This window comes from Monodon monoceros, unplaced genomic scaffold (assembly GCF_005190385.1).
Source record: "Monodon monoceros isolate NGI ecotype Baffin Bay Population unplaced genomic scaffold, NGI_Narwhal_1 Super_Scaffold_19, whole genome shotgun sequence".
NCBI lineage: Eukaryota > Metazoa > Chordata > Mammalia > Artiodactyla > Monodontidae > Monodon > Monodon monoceros.
The window spans coordinates 25,362,128-25,381,538 of record NW_021703775.1 but is presented as its reverse complement, the minus strand read 5'-3'; the positions used below and the strand labels follow the sequence as shown (position 1 = coordinate 25,381,538).

General features: G+C 54.7%; 2 protein-coding genes across 7 annotated transcripts; one reads left to right on the top strand and one right to left on the bottom strand.

Annotated features, from left to right (window-relative positions):
- The first annotated feature begins 93 nt into the window (after nt 1-93).
- On the top strand, nt 94-3,835 carry WDR54 (WD repeat domain 54). 3 transcript variants are annotated; one of them, XM_029232107.1, is made up of 11 exons: nt 110-161; nt 473-761; nt 929-991; nt 1,392-1,458; nt 1,545-1,598; nt 1,926-2,053; nt 2,482-2,508; nt 2,935-3,035; nt 3,135-3,297; nt 3,488-3,562; nt 3,647-3,835. In XM_029232107.1, the coding sequence occupies exons 2-11, from the start codon at nt 540-542 to the stop codon at nt 3,776-3,778; spliced, it is 1,032 nt and encodes a 343-aa protein (XP_029087940.1). In that variant the 5' UTR covers nt 110-161; nt 473-539; the 3' UTR covers nt 3,779-3,835. The 3 variants fall into 3 exon arrangements, with proteins under 3 accessions (XP_029087943.1, XP_029087940.1, XP_029087942.1); XM_029232110.1 differs by lacking the exon at nt 2,482-2,508 and having other exon boundaries at nt 94-161; nt 3,135-3,288; XM_029232109.1 differs by lacking the exon at nt 2,482-2,508.
- Nucleotides 3,836-3,941: 106 nt separating this feature from the next.
- Nucleotides 3,942-18,670, bottom strand: RTKN (rhotekin). 4 transcript variants are annotated; one of them, XM_029232104.1, is made up of 12 exons: nt 18,364-18,670; nt 10,371-10,570; nt 8,536-8,597; nt 8,385-8,438; nt 8,170-8,287; nt 7,732-7,941; nt 6,955-7,049; nt 6,744-6,850; nt 6,379-6,507; nt 5,506-5,674; nt 5,234-5,338; nt 3,942-4,656 (listed from the first exon to the last, which is right to left on the bottom strand). In XM_029232104.1, exons 1-12 carry the CDS (start codon nt 18,472-18,474, stop codon nt 4,322-4,324), a joined length of 1,695 nt encoding a protein of 564 aa, XP_029087937.1. In that variant the 5' UTR covers nt 18,475-18,670; the 3' UTR covers nt 3,942-4,321. The 4 variants fall into 4 exon arrangements, with proteins under 4 accessions (XP_029087937.1, XP_029087939.1, XP_029087938.1 ...); XM_029232106.1 differs by lacking the exon at nt 18,364-18,670 and adding an exon at nt 17,028-18,264; XM_029232105.1 differs by lacking the exon at nt 18,364-18,670 and adding an exon at nt 16,245-16,987.
- Nucleotides 18,671-19,411: the final 741 nt, after the last annotated feature.

The window sequence follows — 19,411 nt, the reverse complement described above, 5'->3', positions numbered from 1 at the left end:
CGCGGGCGGGCTCGCCCCGCCTACAGTTGACCTGGCAGCAGCGCTGCGCGCTGCACGTTTGGGTTGCTCGCCCCACCCAACGGCCGTGCGTACGTGCGTCGTCTCTATGGTGGCGGCGGATTCGGAGGGACGGAACGCTTCTCGTGTCCGGCAAGCTGCTGGTGTGAACTCTGACCTGGTCCGGGGGCTTCGGGGAGCCAGGGCGAGGGAGGAAGGGCCTGGGGGCTACCCTGCTTCATCCCGCCTTGGCTCGGGCTCTTGGGGCCACTGAGTCCTGGGCCACCGCAATTCCTCCTCTGGGAACCCCTGTCGCCTCATGACTCAGCCCTAGGGTTCCCCTTGCCTACTCCACAATACCCTTCCCACGCCATGTGATCCCCCATCACCATCCTCGAGGCCCTCATTCACATCACTACCCAATCTCAGGGGTCTCTCCCAGTGCCTCGTGACAGCACCCACTCCCACCTCCCAGCCCCCACAGGAATCTCCGCTGTCGTCTGTCTTCCGCGCGCCTGTGATTCGGACGTCTCTCCCCAAGGATGTTCCGCCGGGAGCGCTCCATCCCCCTTCGAGGCTCAGCCGCCGCCCTGTGCAACAACCTCAGTGTGCTGCAGCTGCCCGTCCGCAACCTCACACATTTTGGAGTAGTCCATGGACCCAGCGCCCAGCTTCTCAGCGCTGCTCCTGAGGGTGTGCCCTTGGCCCAGCGCCAACTCCAGGCTAAGGAGGGCGCTGGAGTAAGCCCCCCACTTATCACCCAGGTGAGGCGTGGAGTTAGGAGTGGTGTTACTGAACCCAACCCTAAACCAGTCCTTCCTCTCCAAACCTCAAGGAATAGGCCTTCCCTAACCATCTGAATTTCCACACTTTTGAGTCCTCATTCCCCTGCTCTGACCACTTCTTCCTACTCTGATTCATCTCCCTCTAGGTCCACTGGTGTGTCCTCCCTTTCCGAGTATTGCTGGTACTCACCTCACATCGAGGAATACAAGTAAGAAGAGGACCTTCCTGCCCTCCCCCACTAGGGTCTTCTCAACTTCTCTCCAAGGCCCCTAGACCTTACCCCATTTATTTCTAAACATTTCCAAGCTGTTCAAATGCTTAGCCCCCTCTTCCTTATTTCTCATCTTCATGCCTTCCTTGTTTTCCAGTTCTCAAGTGCCATCTCCAGTATCTGCCCTTTTATAAGTTGTATGACCTTGGGCAATTCAGTTAACTTCTCAGAGCCCCGGTGTCCTCCTCTGTTAAATGGAGATAGAAGTAGTGCCTACCTCCCGGGGTGGTTTTGAGGATTAGATGGGCTAAGGCTAACATGAGTACGTGGGGTAATCAGCACAGAGCTCAGCGAAGGTCAGCTGCGTCATGACCCCCTCCTTGCCTTGGTCTTCCAGATGTATGAGTCTGATGGCTCCGTCATGGTCTATTGGCATGCACTGGATGCTGGCGATGCCTCTCTAGGTACCTGCAGGACTGAGTGGGTTGGGGGTAGGGAGTGTTTGCTGGGGCTAGGGGAGACGCTACTTCTAATCATTTTCCCCTCTCAGTGCAGGCTGTGTTTGCCCGAGGGATTGCTGCCAGTGGCCACTTCATCTGTGTGGGTGAGGGGGCCAAGGGCAGGGCATTGGGGGGTGCTGAGGTATAGGGGTATAGCCTTTGGCCAGGAGGATGCCAAAGGTCTGAGGAAATTGTGGAGTGTTAGAGGGAAGGGTGGGAGTGAAGGGGGATCTGAGAGACTCCAAAAAGCCATGGCGGAGTTCATAGGGGCAGGGTGGGATAGGAAAAGAGTAGTGAATGTAGGGGTGGGGCTGTTGGAGCAGTGAGAGGTGGGTTTGTTACTAAGGTTTCTGGGATGGAGGGAGTGCTGAGTGTGGTGGCTGGAGACCTGGGAGGATCAGGAAGCCATCAGTGGAGCACTGGTTCTGCAGGAATGTGGTCGGGCCGGGTACTGGTTTTTGACATCCCAGCCAAGGGTCCCAACATTGTACTGAGTGAAGAGCTGGCTGGGCACCAGACACCAATCACAGACATTGCCACCGAGCCTGCCCAGGGACAGGTGAGTGGATTCCCCCTACTGTTCCAGTGAATCTGGGGGCCTCCCCACCTTGGGAGGCATGGGACCTGGCTTCCAGCCGTGGCTCTGCCACTAAGCAGCTGGATGACTTTGGGCAAATTGCCACACTTTCCTAGGCTTTAGCAACCTCAGTTCCAGTGATGAAGCCTGAGATACTTTACATTTACGTGGCATTTAATAGTTCACTCACACTTTACAATACTGGTGTGAATGGAAGAGTTGGGACAGATGGTTTCTGAGATACTTTCCAGCTCTGACATGTGTGGCTTCCTTCTCTGAACTTGGGTAAGTTCAGGCCCACCTCCAGTGCTGTCCTCTCCAGGAAGCCTTCCCCCTATTCCAGCTCCCGCTGATCTCCCTTAGCTGAACCCTGAATTGATACTGCCCTCAGACAACTCTTGTCTCCCCAGTTGGATTGTAAACCTCTTGAAAACAGGGTATGTATCATCTAATTCCTATGTTACACTGCACCTGGCACAGAGCTGGGCCCATGGGCTATGTTGGCTGCCTGGGTTTAGGGGTTGTCAAGAGGCCCAGAGTCTAGTCATGACTGTGGCTGGCTCACTGCAAGACCTCCAGAAGGTCCTAACACTATGGCCTCAGTTTCATCATCCATCCAATGAGGACAATTATATACCCTAACACATGGTGTGTGTGTTGGGGTCAGGGTAGGGAGTAAGACTATAAAGAATACAAGGAAAGCATCTTATGCCTCCAGGGGACCCCTCCAGCCAGTGATGGCTTCACATCTTGCCCTTTCCCTGGAGAGGCAAAGATGCAAATACTGCTTCCCTTCCCCTGCTGCCCTGTATACAGGACCCAGCAGGGGAGAAAGGGAAGGCTGATCCTGCCTTTCCCCTCAGGACTGCGTGGCTGACATGGTGACAGCAGATGACTCAGGCTTGCTGTGTGTCTGGCAGTCAGGACCCGAATTCAAATTATTGACCCGAATTCCAGGATTCGGGTAGGTGAGGCGGAATGGGGCTGAGGCCTTCCTGAGGTAGCTTCCGGGTGGGGAGTAGGCTTGGGTCTGGGAAATCAAAGTAGGGTATCACTCTTGCAGGGTCCCGTGCCCTTCTGTGCAGCTGTGGCAGGGGACCATAGCAGCAGGCTATGGGAACGGGCAAGTGCGTCTGTATGAAGCCAGTACAGGAACTCTACATGTCCAGATCGACGCCCATGCCCGGGCCATCTGTGCCCTGGATCTGGCTCCTGAGGTGGGCAAGGTCAGTCTCCTCCTCTGTCCCTACATACCCTTGTTCCTGGTGCTGGGATGTTGAGAGGAACTCCACAGGCTTATCTCTGCCACTCAGTGTCGGCCCCTCCTCAGGCACCTGGACTGGGCTCTACAGCCTATACCAGTCCCCTGTCAGCACGTCTGACTCCCACTGGTCCTCCCTGCCTTTTGTTTTATAGCTACTCTCTGCGGCTGAGGACACCTTTGTACACATCTGGCAGCTAAGCAGAAGCCCAGAGGGAGGCTACATTGAGGTGTGTCTTGTGGAATGGGAAGGGGAGTGGAATGAGGACCCAAGCGTGAGGCAGCAGGCCCTGAGCAGCTCTCTTCTCTCCCAGGTGGAGCACTGTCATGGAGAGTGTGTACCCGACACCCAGGTGTGTGGTGCCCGATTCTGTGATCCTTCAGGCAGCTCCTTTGCTGTGACTGGCTATGACCTCGCTGAGATCCTGAGATTCAGCAGCATGTGAGAGAAAAGCAGCCCTCCGTTTCCCCTGTGGTATTTATAAAGTACCCGCCTCCACCCAGCCCTTGTCTGATTACTCAGTATCATAGTCACACTTCACAACTAGTGAACTAAGCTCCAGGCATGAGGGGATGTGGCAGGTCCAGACCAAGCCAAGAAGCAACCTGTCCTCAAGAACCAGGTGAAGGCTGATGTTAAATAACTTTAATGGTCAATGTGGGAGTCACAAGGGAGGTGCGTTCCCTCCCAGGGCTCTTCAGTGCCATCCTCAAAGCTGGTTAGTGCAGGGAGGTAAGGCAGGGTTGGTTCCAGTTTTCTCCCAGGAAGGGTTTAGGGGGTCCCAGCCAGCCCTGGGAATGAGTCCCTCAGCACCATGGCAACCACAGCTTAAAAGGGGCTTCTGCTCCCCCTCCCCAGCCTATCCCCAGTCCAGCAGAGGAAAGGGAGGCCAAGCTGGCCAACCTGCTACAAAGAGCGCCGAATCCAGAGCCCAACTGCACACAGCTCATCTCCTCTTCTGACCAGATCCTGTTGCCAGCACACCATCTCACACTGGGGACTGGAGCCAAGTGTCGGGTGGGCCTTTGCTGCAGAGGCCTCTGGACTGTGGGGACCGCTTCGGGGGTAGAGGGGCAACCGAGTGAGAAGCCCCAGGGGAGTGGTCTGGGGGGACAGCATCCAGGGAGAACGTTCGGGGTCTCCCCCAGGGCAGAGAATGGGTCTGGGCTGGGGTTGGGGCCACTGAAGCAGGCGAGCAGGGGCCCGGCAGGGCAGGCTGGTCTGTAAACACTGCTAGCCAGGGTGGGGGCGTCTCCAGCCTCGTGCCCTCCCGCTGGGCCAGGATGTCTGTCACCGCTGCGATGTCATCCAGTGGCTCAATAGCTGTGGCACCGGGAAGGGATTGAGGGGAGGGGGCTAGTCAGAGCTTAGGCCCCAGACCTACTCAGCCCTGAGCATCACCTGTCACTGTAGGAGGAAAGCAAAGCCTGGATCTCAGCTGAGATTGCATTATCCTGCAGGAGCAGCCCCTCACTTGGGCCCCCTGGAGTCACAGGTTCTGATAAGACTGGGATATGGGGTGACGGGGTGGACAGGGAGAGGAGGGTGGGCAGAAGTAGGTGAAGAAGCCAAGAAAGAGGAGGAAAATGAAAGCAGTGCCAGGCAAGTGAAGGGTCAGAGGAAGAGACAGGAATCCGCATGCAGAAAGGGAGACAGAAAAGAAGAAATTACGGGGAAAAAATCCATGAAATGCATCTGGTTCTATGGGTTTTTGTTGTGAACTTCGGTGGAGGTGGTTTTAAGAAGAGTTGGAGAAGGGAGAGGAATGCTGGGTGGGACTTGGGTCCCCAGAGCTCTGCCTTAGCCCAAAGTGTGCTTTCTCTCTGTCTACACTATCTGGGTTCCCTTGAAGCCCCCAACCCAAATTCCCATCAGGATCCCAGAGTGCACTTTCACTCACCCATCTCATGGTACAAGGACCCCTGCTTGGCCAGTACTTGGGGTGGTTTCCGAGGAGCAGGGGTTTCAATTTTCATTATTTCATCGCAGCACTGCTTCCACTGGCCTGCAGGGAGGGCATTGATTGGGGTGGGTAGGGGGAGGACTGTGAGAGGGCCAGGCTACCCTCTCCCCTGCTACATTCCTTTCCACACATTCTTGGAATAGAGGCCTTTGGTAAAAGTAACGATCCACAGTCCCTCCCGAAGGTTCAATCCAGCCCCCTCCTCTTACTCATGTCAAAGAAAAGCTGCCACAGAGCTTCCATCCAGCTCTGCAGGGCTCCCCGACTCTCTGCCTGAAGGGTGTGTGTCACCTCATCCTCCGCATACTGGTTACTGATGCTCAGGGTGAAGGGCCGGCCCACTGCCTGGTCCAGCTCCCCTGCCCGGACTCGAGTCTCCTGTAGGAGAAAGACAGGATCTGCTTCCACCGCCTTCACCTTGGTCACAGAAGTCAGCAGTGACATCAGGCAGGCTTGGTCATCCCTGCCTTAGAAGGAGGAGCTTGTGGGGCTTTCAAGAAGCCCTCTCATTTGCCTCCTACTGACCAGAGTGGAAAGAAATACCAGGAAAGGAAGGGGACGAGACAGGTCGTCCTTAGGAAAAGAGGAGCAGACGGAGACAGGGAAGGAGGGGTTGAGCGAGGCAGGGAAGGCAAGGAGGCAGGCAGGAACAGGAATGCCGAGGCCTGAGGTCCCTCAGTACTTTTATAAAAGTCGGCAGGAATGCTAGCAAAAGGGCTAGGAAACAAAGAGGGTCCTTGGACTTGGGTTGGGAGAGAAAACCAGGAAACGGTGAGGGAGATGCACGTTGAATCTGAGGGGAAAGATGGAAGGAGGATGAAAAGTCCTAAACTGGCTATAGAACGCTCTCTGAGACTTGGCAGGGCCTAAGGTTGGTGAGTAGAAGGGACGATCATTTTCCAGTGATGCTGGTTGGGGAGAATATGGTCCCAACAACCCTGGCCCTGAAGCTGGGTGTGGTGCTGTTTGGAACAGGAGGCTAGCTTTGATCCTTCTGAGGTCTGTGCCCACCCTCCTGGGGCCTGATGGAGAGGCTCCCGAACCCTGCCTCCTGGGTGGCTTCACCACCAGGGATTCATCACCTTGTTGATCGCAATAGTAAACAGCGGCTCCTCCCCAGTGTCCGTGTCTTCAGGTTGCCGGTAACAGAAGAGGTTTGTGCCTTTCAAGACTCCATGCACTCGCACCCAGTCCTGCAGCTCCCCAGTTTGCTGCATAAATGACTCAAGGTTTCCTAGAGGAATCACACCCCCAACACCCTTCTTCCCAGCCCCCCACAGAGAAACTGCTCCTTTCTGCCCACCCTCCTGTCTGATCCTCCTCTCATCTTGCCATGCCCCTCCTTCCTCTACCCAGATCTTGCTTTTTCAGTAGTTCTTTGATTCCTGGGTCATCTGGCTTTCCTCTGCCTTCTCCCTGTTCCCTTCCACTCCTCAGGGCCCCTCACCTGCACCCTGAGGATACCACTTGCAGTAGGCTGAGTCATGCAGAAAGGCTGAGCCACCAGACGGCAACACACGCTACCATAAAGGGGCAGCCAGGCGGGGTTCTCCTCTGGGGGAGGAGGAAGTGCAGGGTGAGGGTGGGGAATGTGAAGGGGACCATCCAACGGCCCCTCTTCTCACCATCCAGCATCCCCCACATACACACATACTCACCATGACTGGCGAGGGTCAGGTCATGTGTGCGGAACCCATCTTGCACTGCTGCCAGGGTGAGTGTGGTATGAGCCAAGAGGTGGTAACGAGGACCACTGCAGGACAGAGAAGTGGGCAGCAGCCTAATGAGGGGCATGTTGGATGGCAGGAGCTATAAGCTGAGCAGGTCTGCCCCATTGTTCAGGCTGCCCCACAGAAAACTCGCTTGCCTCCTCCACAGGGGTTGGAACATTTACTGCACTCAAGTGCCGGGGCCTGTGCTTTAAATATGTTATCCCACTGTGTTCCCACAACAGCCCTGAGGCAGCTTGAGGCTTAAAGAGGTTAAGCTATCTGCCCATAAATATAGCTTAGAGTTGGAATTTGAATCTATATCTGTCTCCAAAATAAGCATTCTCTTCATTACCTGGAAGGTTTTCAAACTGCTGCTCAGAGACCCAGTGGTTCCACTAGGTGCCTCCTGTAGGCAACACCACACGACCCAGGCTACCCTGCTTCAACCAGGGACACTGTTCTATCCACATAAGATGTGTTTGCTGCTGCCAAAAAGTGATGACCCCAGAGCCTAGCTCTTCCTGCATTCCTATTGGTCTTCTCAGTTGGCTTGGGGTACAAGCCCTGAGGTACAAGCCAGAGTGCCTCCCAGCTATGTGACCACTGCTTATTCATATTTGTCTGCATGTCCTGGCAGCAGTGCAAAATGAGTTCTGCATGCTCAACACAGCTCAGAGGTCACCTGTGGCCAGCTGAGGGCAGTGGGGGAATACAGGGCCTTACCCAACAGCCGGGGTGGGGAGCAAGATGGGACTGCTCCCTGAGCCCCCAGCTGTCTCCAGCGATGCCCGCACACGCCTCCCCGAGGAGCGGCCCAGCGAGCTGCTGAGTTTGGTGGCAAGCCTCTTGGGGGCTCCAGCCAGGGCCCCCTCCTCTTCCACGCAGGCCCCATACAGCTCCAGCCGCAGTTCAAAGTCTGGCCCTGCCTCGGCACTATAGGAATATGGGAGGAAGAGAGGACAGGAGGATGGTCTGGGGAAGTCCAGGGAGCGGCGCTGTGGTGGAGGATGGATGTCGTGCAAGTACAGGACAGCTCCACAGGGAAGGCCCATCTCCCTTCCTCCCTCTCCTCTCCCTCCCCTCCCCTGTGGCTACCTCATCCAAGGATTCGAGCAGAGTAGAGAAAGGTGGGCGCCATAGGGATGAGGTACTCGTACTCACAAGAGCACGTTGTTCTGAAAGGAGATGTCTGTGAGGGTCCTGTCCACCAGGATCATCTCCGTGTCCTGAATGTGTTCCCCTATCTGCAGCAGCAAGAACACAGCCCAACGGTGCAGGTCTGGGGACAGAGAGCAAAACTGGTAAAGATGTGCCCCACAGGGACCTCCAATCTCAGGGTCACTCCCTTAAATTTGTCCCACGTGTGTGGAACTCACCGCCTTTGTTCTTGAAATATTCTGTGTCCTTCCACATGAGTGGAATCCGGAGATCTAAGGGGCAGACGGGTAGGAATAGATGTTGAGATGGGGCAGGAGATCTTATCATTGGGCAAAGAATGCCAACAGCTGGGGTAGTTGTGCTTCTTACCAGAAATGCAGACCTGGCCACGGCAGGGGGAGCGCTCAGCGGGCGGCCCGCTGTCAGAAGGCCTGTGGGCAAATCACAACGTCCTAGCCTGGCCTCTTGACACTATTCCCCCTGGCTCTGGTTCCCAAGGGCTCTAGGACACCCCTGGCCCAGGACCCAGCTGCCAGGTCCCAGCCAGGCTGACATGGCAGGGCTGAAGGACTGTTAGGGAGAGTTGTCAGTTGAACCCAGGAGGTTGCTGGGCTTGGGAATGTTAGAGGCTCTTAGCTCACACACACAGTACAAGCTCAGGCCACCCCCCCGCACAAGCACCCTTCCTGACCACCTCCCCAGACTCCTGCCAGGGAGAAGTGGGGCTTGAGGACACAGGTGCCCACAGAGAGAGACTCCCTTTTAAGGACTCTTCTCCATTAACCCCCAGGCTTGGAGGAGTTTGCAGGCTGTTTTTAACAACAAAGGAGGCTGCTTGTCTCTACCATCTCATCACTTCAATAAAGGAGGGTACTGGATCAGTCAGAAAATCAGGAACCCAAGTAGGGAACATTTGTGTTCCATTTACTGCAAATCTCTCTCCATCCTCCCCCTCAGCTTTGATTTCTCCTCTACCCTTCTGGCTAGATGGGCCGAACCTTCCCAGTGCCCCAAGTTCCCCAGTGCCCCCCCTGCAGGGGGGACATCCGGCCTTCCTCCCCTCCCCGCCCATCACTAGGACTCACCGAGTATGTGTCCCTCTCCTAAGGTGATGGCCAGCTTATCCATACTAATTTATAATTCATTATAATGAAATGAGTGACTTAGCCTTAAACTAAATGATGTGGCATTGATGGCAATGTGTTTAGCTGCCAGGGACTTGGGGTGCACCTCAGATCACACTGTATGGGCTGTGTGGGGACTTGGGCAGGGCAGAGCCTGTCAATGGCCGCCTCTTAAGAGACAGCAAACTCACAGTAGAAGGCGTCCCCATGCCTGCTTGCTCTTCGTTTAACTTTATGGAGCAGCCTTCCCCTGGTGTCTTCATGGGTGAACTCTGGAGGCCTCCTGGCAACCTCTCCTTGTGTCAGCCTTCATGGATGAGCTGGGATGACACTATGTCGGTGAGGGGCCTGGACCTTCTCCCCACTCAGCCTTGTGGGATCAAGCAGGTTACTTTGCCAGAAGCCGGTTTTCCAAATGACCAGTTCACCAAAAAAGGTCAGTTCTCAGAACAATCAATTTGCCAAATATTTTTTCCCACATTTTAGTTTCACCAGAGCATCGCCTCAACCATTTCACTACAGATTTGTCAGATCAGCAGAGTCTAATGCCAGTGTAGGTTGTGTTTCACATCCAAGAGTTGAGTCCTTTTAGTGCACAATCTAATTTATGTGAATGGGTCGGCTTTCCCTCAAATTTTTTTTTTATTATTATTTCTTTTCCCAATCCCTGACTCTAATGAGGCAAACCCCAGGTACAATGAACTATTGTCAGTTACAGTAAATCGGTCATTTAGCAAATTGGCCATTTGGTGAACCAGCTATGAGAAAGTTAGCTTTCCAGAAGCCAGCCAGCCAGACTCATCAGATCACAGGCAGGGCTTAGCAAATTAGCACTTTTGCATTACTACTCCTCAGACCGCCAGCCTTTCACCGGATACACTGGCTTTCCTGAGCCAGTGTCCTGCAACTCACTAGTGCACCTCTGGGCGGCACACTGTGGTGGTAAAACACCACGGTGTCTTCTAGGACCCTGGTGAGTCTTCACCAGGAAGTCATCTTCAGGGTGCTCCGTACTCCATACTCCATAAACACACACACTGCGCCGCTACTCCCATACAGCCTCGCTTCCCCCTTGCTCACCGCCGGCCTGTCTTCCTCAGCACCTGCGCCTCCTTGCGCCGCTGCAGCTCGCCCATGTAGCTAAGGATGCGGCTGTTGCACACTAGCAGGCTCTTGGTGGCTTCCAGAGCCTGCTCTCGCTGGGAGCAGGCCGCCAGCAGCTTGCAGGCCCCTTCCCTCATCCGGATCTCATGGTCTAGCTTTCTTTGCAACTCTGTGTCCTAGCCGGAGTGGGGGTAAGGATGAGAAGGAAATGTCAATTGGGGGACAGGTTGAAGCACCCTTCATTCCCAAGTGGACTGTGGTCCACAAGAAACCGACGAGAAACTTATGTTTCAGGCAACTAAAGGTCAAGGGTTGAGTCTCAACCTCAGCAGCCCACAAATAACCAGAGAGACTTTGTTAAAATTTATACTCCCTCTGGGAGTATAAATTTTTTTTAGCCTCTTTTGAGCGCAATTTGGAAAAATCTGTAAAAACTACAAATTCACATATCCTTTGATCCAGCTATCCAACATCTAGGAGTTTATCCTACAGATATAGTTACACTTGTGGGCAGAGCCATATTCATTGCAGCATCATTTTAAAACACCAAGATTAAAAGCCCTTCAATAGGGCATTGGTTAAATAAGTTATAGCACATCTATACCATGAAATATGGACTATTGCAGACATTAAAGAGTAAGATAGACATGTGTGCAAAAATGAAGCAATCTTCAAAATATATGAAGTGAGAAAAGAAAGAACAGTATTACAGCATGCTACCATTTGTACACGATATATATATATATATATATATATATATATATATATATATATGCATATACATATCGATAGACATGCATAAAATAGTAGTGGCTGTGGGGCTGGGAGCCAGGAATGGAAAATCAATTTATGATACTTTATATATATGCTCCTTTACTACTGTACTATTGGCAATTGTGTTACCTTTTAAAAAATTAAATCTTCTGAGTTAAAAAAAATAATAAATCACGAGACCCCACCTCAGAGTAGCAGAATAAAAATCTCTACGAGTGGGGCATGTGCATTTTTTGGAAAATTCCCCAAGTGACTCTGAGGTGCAGCCCAGGCTGAGAACTACCACCTAAAGGGAATGGCCACAGATAGTAAAGGCCATCCTGGCTTACCCCAAAGACTCAAGTGATGAGAGAGGACATTTAGTTGGCAAGGGGTCAGTGGAGAAGGAGCATACCGCCTACAGTGTTCATCCATGCTGCACAGAATGCAGTACACACCCCAAATTTGGGAACCTGCCATCTGCTGGCCCTCTGAGTCTGGGAGGTAAGGACAGAGGCAAGGAATGGGGATGGGAAAGCAGGTAAAGCAAGTCAGGAGTGAGTAGGCACTTAGCACAATGCCCAATGCACAGCATATGGTATGCATGGGGGCGGGGTGCTTATTTTAATGATGCTACTTCAGCCCAGTAGCATTCACCCAATAACACTGGAGCATCCCTGTGCTGTCCAAAGCTCCATATTTGAAATCCAGCTGGGAGGTGAGAGATGCAGACATTAATGGCTGCTCCCTAAGTGCCATGTCATGGCACAAACACGCTCACAGGAAACAGACCCTGTTTGTTTCTGGCTGAGGTGATGGGGAAGGCTTCAGAGAAGAGGTGGAAGACTAACCCTATTACAGGGTACAAATCAGAAGGCAAGCCAAGTGGAGTCACAGGGTTGGAAGAGGAGGATGAATGTGACTGCACAAAACCAAAACCTGTCTTCCCCCTCACACCAGCTCTTTTCCACACTATGTGCCCTTGCTTCCTTCCTGATGACTCCAGCCTTCAAGTCTCCAAGACCTCAACACCCTAAATTCCTGCTTCCGGGAATTGCCTTGTCCAGCCTCCCTGCTGATTCTTCCTTCCCTACTTGAGCTGGGCCAGACTTTCATCATGGCTCACCTCATCTCATCACCCTCACTATCCACATTTCCCTTCCTGACCCTTCAGAAATTGGCCAACCGGGTACCTACGCCGCCTCCACCAGGAAGCCCTCTCAGACTACACAGCTGCCCCCACCCCCACCATGACTGCCTGCACCAGGGTCCCACCTCTGCTACGGTTTGCTGCTTGCCAACCCCCATCCCATTCTGCATCTAGCTTCTACCACAAACACCCCCAAACAGGTGAGGGGGGTGGGGCCGAGCAGCGTCCGCAGGCCACCTCCTCACTAGCCTTTTGGTCCCGGCCCCAGCACTCACGAATTCTTCCCTAGCCCTGTCCATTGCACGTGCGGCGCAACGCAGGCATCGTCCCTGGTCCGGGGAGCCGCACCACCCGGGTACGCCGGGAGCCGCCCCGCCCGCAGCGAGAGCCGATGACATCATCTACCAACTGCCGCGAGAGCGGCCGAGGGGCTCCGGGACGCAGGCGGTCCCTCAGTCCCTCTGTGCGATTGGCCCGGTTAGGCTCCAGGTGGTGCTAACCACAGAGACCTAGTCGCGGAGGAACGGTACCTCCGGGAGCACCGTTCTCACTCTAGAAAGGGCTCCAGGCTCCGGAGCTGCCGGAGGCCAGGGGGCCCCTCCGGGTTGCAGTTGCCCTCCAAGATGATTCCTGGCCCGGGTGCATGCGGGAGGGGGATAGTGTATACATCGGAATAACTGGGGCTGCAGAGAAGTCGCTGTATCCAGCCTGGATGAGTCGGACTGGGGGTGCAGACACCCTGACTACCACTCTCCCCCCCACGCACTCGGGTCCGAATCCATTCTCCCACGGCCCTCGGTGGACAGTGCCATAGAAATCTCCCACCCTTTAGGCAGAGCATCTCGGGAATCCTGACGCAGGCTCTGGATCCCGGAGCTTCACCCCCATCTCCGTACTTCTGGTATAGCTCCACGTCGCCCCCCTCCCCACCCACACACCCTCTCTTCCCAAGCCGGCAGTACTTTCACCAGACTCCCCTGGGAAAGAGCCCTAAGCTGGACTCCGCTCAGGGCCCAAGGGGCCGAAGGAGGATGAGTCATGGGCAGAAGCCCCAGCACACATTAGGACCTCTCTGGACATCCTTTCCAGTTCCTCCCACTCCCTTCTATCTCTGACTTCCCTCTCTGCTTCTCATCACCTTATGTTCCCTTTAGAATCTCCACCAGGGCTAAGTTCAAATCCTGGCTTAGGAACTTGACTAGCCATGAGAACTTAACCTCTGGAGCCTCTGTTTGTAAACTGGGGGTGGGAGGACGTGGTAATTCCACCTCCTACTGTTTGAGGATTAAATGGGAAAGTCTAACCCCTACCTGGGCCCAGCACTCCCACCTTCCCTTTAATTGCAGCTTAAGTTGCCTCCTCCAGAAAGTCTTCTTGAATTTACACTTCCACGACTACCTCTCTGGCTAATCCCTGAAACATCAATGGGATGGGGGTTGGGGAACTGCTGAGCTTCCTGGAGAAAGAACACAGCACCCTCAACCAACCCAAGACTGAATGAGAGATGATCAAAGTGAAATCTAAGCCCCCTCCTCTTCCCCAGAACTTGGGCAGAGCTTCTATGAAGAAAAATTACATGGAGGGGGAGGCATGCAGAATTCGAACATTTAACTACCTAGACCAGCCATGGCCAATAAGATCTTCTGCAATGATGGAAATGTTCAGTAGCCATCTAGCACATGAAATGTGGCTAGAGTAATTAAGGAACTAAATTTTTTATTTTATTTCATTTTAATTAACTAAATTTTAAAGTTAATAGCCACATGTAACTAGTAACATGGACAGTGCAGAGGACTAGGGATGGCAAATAGGTTTTATCTCATATGCCAACACAGGACAATATGTAGTGTCAGAGTCCCAATGGGATCCTTGGGCACCTTTCTCCATTTTAGAAAAAGATGATCCTCTCCAGGCAAACAAATTAGATAAAGGTGTCCCCTCCTCACACCACCTGAAACCAGACCAGGACTCCCGCCACTATGCAGTGCCCTTATGAAGGACACAACCTGCATAATTTATGCCAAGGTTGAGCTGAGAAAGATTGTGAGGCCATGCGTGGATTTGTTGGTGAAGACTGCCATGATTGACTCGTAATGTCTATCATGATCTAGGGAGTGGGGACCCGGTTGAGGGTACAAACACATGTGCAATAAATTCCCCTTCTGAGCTGGACTCTCTACTGTCCTGCCTCTGACCTCCCTTAGCAGCAACACCCTGCCTGGTTCAGGCAGTCACTTCCTCAGCTTCCTCTCTCTTCCCCATCTCAGTAAATGACCACATCGCCCAGTTGCTTAGCCACACACCAGAGAATCATCCTGGAGCCCTCTCTTGGCCGCACCCACATGTCCAGTACGTCAGCAAGCCCTGTCAGATCTACCACCATCATCTGAAATCCACCCCCTTCTCCCTATCTCCACCAAGAGCATTTAATCCATACCACCAGATTCACTCCCCTAAGGCTATAACGACCTCCTAGCTGGTGGTCTTCTGCTATTCGTCTGGCCAACCCTTCTCCCTCCCACCCCCCACCCCTGCCTAGCCTATTCCTTTCAAACACAACAGCCATCATTTTAAAACATTAGGTAAGTTGTCCCCCTGCTTAAAACCCTTCCATGAGCCAACATCACACTTAGAGTAAAATCTAAATGCCTTGTCATGGACTACAAAGCCCTGCATAATCTGGCTTGCACCCATCAGCTCGACCCCAGCTATTATGTTCCAGCCCCACTGGCTCTCCTTCTTCCACAAACATATCACCATCATCCTCATTTAAGAGCCTTTGCCCTTACTATGCCCTCTGTCTGGAAAGCCCTTCCTCCCATCTTTACATATCTTCATATCCTTCTGGTCACAGCTCAAAGAGCTCACAGAGGCCTTCCCTGACTCCTACATCTAATGCTGCCCCCCCACCCGATTTTTATTACACCCCCCCGTTTTCATCATAATTTCACTATGTGAGATTATTAGTTTGCATGCTTCTTGTCTGTTCCCCCAGTAGAACGGACCTTTCCTGTTTTGTTCACTGAGGTATCCCAAGATCTAGAAAGAAGCTGACATATAGTAGATGTTCAATAAATGTGATTAAGAATAAATAAATGAGGGACATCCCCAGCAGTCCAGTGTGGGTTCGATCCCTGGTCGGGGAACTAAGATCGCACATGCTGTGGGGTGCGACCAAAAACTAAAAAAAGTAGTTGGCGCAGTAGTTAAGAATCCGCCTGCCAATGCAGGGGACAGGGGTTCAACCCCTGGTCTGGGAAGATCCCACATGCTGCAGAGCAACTAAGCCCGTGTGCCACAACTACTGAGCCTGCGCTCTGGAGCCTGCGTGCCACAGCTACTGAAGCCTGCCTGCCTAGAGCCCACGCTCCGCAACAAGAGAAGCCACAGCAATGAGAAAAGCCTGTGCACTGCAATGATGAGTAACCCCCCGCTCGCCGCAACTAGAGAAAGCCAGTGAGCAGCAACAAAGCCCCAATGCAGCCAAAAATTAATTAATTATCTAACTAATTTTTAAAAAATAAAATAAATCTATTTAAAAATAAGAATAAACAGCTGCCTGCCATCTTCAGGGCCACAGAATCCTGCCCTAGAGTCCTCTTCCCCTCCTCTGGTAAGATCATCTCCTTCCTGCAAACCTCTCACATTGAACTCCCCTCTTCTTCCCATACCTGAGAGGAGCCCTCAGCCCCAGAACACACATCCACACCAAACCACAGAGCTTCCAGAAATAGGTGTGAAGACCCTGTTGCCAACACAGTACTCTAATTGGCAGAACTGAACCTGGGTCCACACGGAGCACCCAACGAAGGGCTTACAGAACCACCTATCCCTCTCCCCACTTGGAGCAGACTCTGCTCTCCCTGCTCAGCCCCAGCAGGAAAGGGCAGAGCAGAGGTGGGCTGGGATGCTGTGGAGGAGGTGCACTCCAGGGGTGGGGGCGTTACCTCCAGGCTGAGCGCCATCTGCCGGATGTAGAGCATATTCAGGTCCTCCAGGATGTGCAATCTGTCCTGCATCTCTGTGCCCCCCAGGCGCCCCTTCCCTTGTTGACCCCTCAGAAGGGTGGGGCGAGCAAGCACCACGCTGCCCCACAATTCCTCCCGCTGCTCCCCTGGTCTTGAAAGAGGTGGGCAGTTCTTGGACAGAGGGCAGAGGCAGCCCCTGTCCCTCTTGCACTCCCGTTAGACCCCTCTGGCTGCTGTGACAAACTTTCCTTGCCTACCGCTGTTCCAGGGCCCTGATGGGAGCCAGGCATGGAGGGAAAGGAAAGCGAGGTGAGGATGAGCAGGGTCCCCGGAGAGGAGGCCAGCTGCAGAGGGGACTCTGGGCACAGAGTGTCCAGTCTTGCTTTGGTGGCAGCTGTTCTCCCAGCTGTGGAAGAAAAAGGCTCTTTCATTCCGACTCTGGCCCCTCCCCAGCCCCCGCCCACATCCCTGGCCTGGTGGACAGAGAATCTGTGTGCGGTAGGGTGTGAGGGGCAGGCACAACTGGAAGGGGGCAGGGAGGGGACACTTCATGCAGGTTCTACAGAGTCGTGGGTTTTGTCAGGAGGTTGCTTTCTGAAAGGGGTTCTGGCTTAGTTTGAGGAAGAAGAAGGATAACGGTGAGGACCTTACTGAGTGAGCCCAGGGAGTGGGACAGAGGGGTAAATGCGGCTCAACCCCCAGGGCCACCTCTTCCAACTTGGGGCCCCCATCCAGCCCGCCCCACCCTGGGTTCACAATTACCTCGCTTTTCCAGCAGAAGGGAGGAGACGGAGGGAGAAAGGCAGGGGTGTGCCTAGCTGCTGCTGCCCCCGCTCCCCTCTGCGGGCCCCTTCCCTTCCAGACAGGAAACCAGCCCCGATTCCCAGCCAGCTGCAGCTTTGCCACCCCCCTCCACCCCAGGCCCACGGAGTCACATACCGCTCCGCCGGGTCCCAGCGGCTCCGCCCCGGCTCCTCCGCTATGGCCCCCAAAAGGCCGGGCTTATCCCCGGCTCCTCCGCTACGGCCCCCAAAAGGCTGGGCTTATCCCGGGGGCGGCCCCAGCTCACAGGCCCCTCCTCCGGGTCCCTGGGCCTGCCCCTCACTCCCCCACACTGGCCCCACGCGGCGTTGCTTATGCTGGACCCGACAGAGGTCCTCTGCCCGAGGCCCACTAGCTTCAAAGTCAGCGAAGGCCCGGGACACTGGGACACCGGTGTGAAAGAGCCTTTGTTCTGGGCAGGGTGTAGGGTAAAGTGCAGAAGCCAGGCCTGGAATCTCGGCAGGGAGGGGTGAGGAAGGCCCTCTCACTTAACCCTTTCCAGGCCAAGCAGGAAAGGAGAGCTGACCTTGGGGATAGCCTCTGCTGTAGCTACTCGCCCTCTCAGTCCTAGCTCAGCCCCACATCTTTCAGACCCTCCTGAGCCTCTTTAGGGAGTTACAGGTAAGGCTCAGACCTGAGCAACGTGTAGAGTGGTGGGCCGAGGAGGCAATTGTAGAGGCTGGACTCCTCTTAGGCCCCAGGAAAGGAGGCTGAAAGTTTGAGTGCGGGAAGTAATCCCAAATCTTTAATAAGGAACCCCCTCCCTCCCGATTCTCCCAGCCACAGAGGAGCAGCTGCGGAGGGTTTCAGCGAAGGGGGCAGACCTGGCGGAGAAGTCAGGATTGATGATGGAGGCTGTCCCAGACGGTTGAGACAGGTTGTGGGTTGCGGCTGGAGCCCAGGGAAGGAGCGGGCGCCCAGGCCAGGAATCTGTTAGAGCCCGCCTGGTTGCACACCGCCCTTTGCTCCGGGATGCGGGGAAGGACCGGGGTGAGGCACATTTTGGGAATCGAGCCTAGGGCCCCATAAATTGAAGCCAACCCGAGGTTTTTCCAGGCGGAGGCAAATCATCCCAACTGGGCCAGGTAATGTCTGGGGTGGCACGGTCCGATTAACGTGCAGACGGTCCGCGCCTGACTTTTTAAGTCAACAACTACTAGTTTGTACCAGACCCGCGGCGTCTCCGCCCCTCGGCGCGCGCGGGCGGGGCGGGAGGCCCAGGCGGCCCGGGCTGCGGGAGCCCGGAGAGGGGAAGGCAGGGACGCGGGTCTCTCACCTCCGGTGGGTCGCAGAAGAGGCTGAGTCGGAAGCGGCCGCGTTTGAACTCCATCTCCAGGGCAGAGCCCCTGGCCACGGTGACCCGGCTCCGGTGGTTTCGGGAGAACATGCTGGCGGTCCCACGCCTTTGCCTGCCCTCTGCACTCCCCGCGCCGCCCGGCCCTGCCTTGTCTCGTAGGCTTCTGTCCCTCGACTACCGCCAGCTAGTCCGGCCGGGAATCTCCCACGGCCCGGTTCCCAAACTCCGCCCCCAGAGACGACACCTGGGCCGGGCAGGGCGCGGCACGCTCTCCCTCCACTCCAACCCCCCGCCCCCGCCAAAGGCCCTGCCCGCCGGGCCAGTCCCGGGCCCCAAGCAGGCCTGACCGGACAGCCGGGGCACCCTACACCTCTCGAGCACTGAGGCGGCGCGTCGTCCCTTCCTGCCCGGGTAGCCAGCGCCTCACCTGGGCAAGGGGCGAGCCCAGAGAAGCCCCGCCCCCCTGCCGCCCCCACTCGGCTAGCCAGACTCCCTGCGCGCGGAAAGTCCCGGGGCCCAGGGATCGCCGAGAGGCACACAGCCCGGCCTTGGGATGGCGCCCAATCTCACCTCTAAGCAGCTTCCGAGGCGACTGTTTCAACTTCCTACAGTCCCAAATGTCCTTTCTTCGTCCCCCTACCCACTAAAGCTCCCCTCCGTCCCTAGTGGCCGCAGTTCACGTGTCTGGTAACCCTGTTCTGTTACTTACTAACCGTGGGTCCTTGGCTCTGTCACTGAACTTTCTGAGCTTCAGTTTTCTTACTTGTGCAATGGGGATACACTAATTACCTCCACTCCTCAGGTCGCTATGAGGATTACATATGAGAATGAGTGTAAAATGCCCAGCATAGTTCCTGGCACAAGACAAGCACCCCGTAAGTGCAGCTATGAAGAAAAACGACCAGGTAAAGCACCTTTGTGCCCTTGGATGGGGCACCAGCGACCTCAGCTCCCTGGACCCAGAGGGTGAGGATATCTGTGACCTCTCAGCTGTTTTGCTGGGTGGCTGAGACAGGGTTAGGATTCA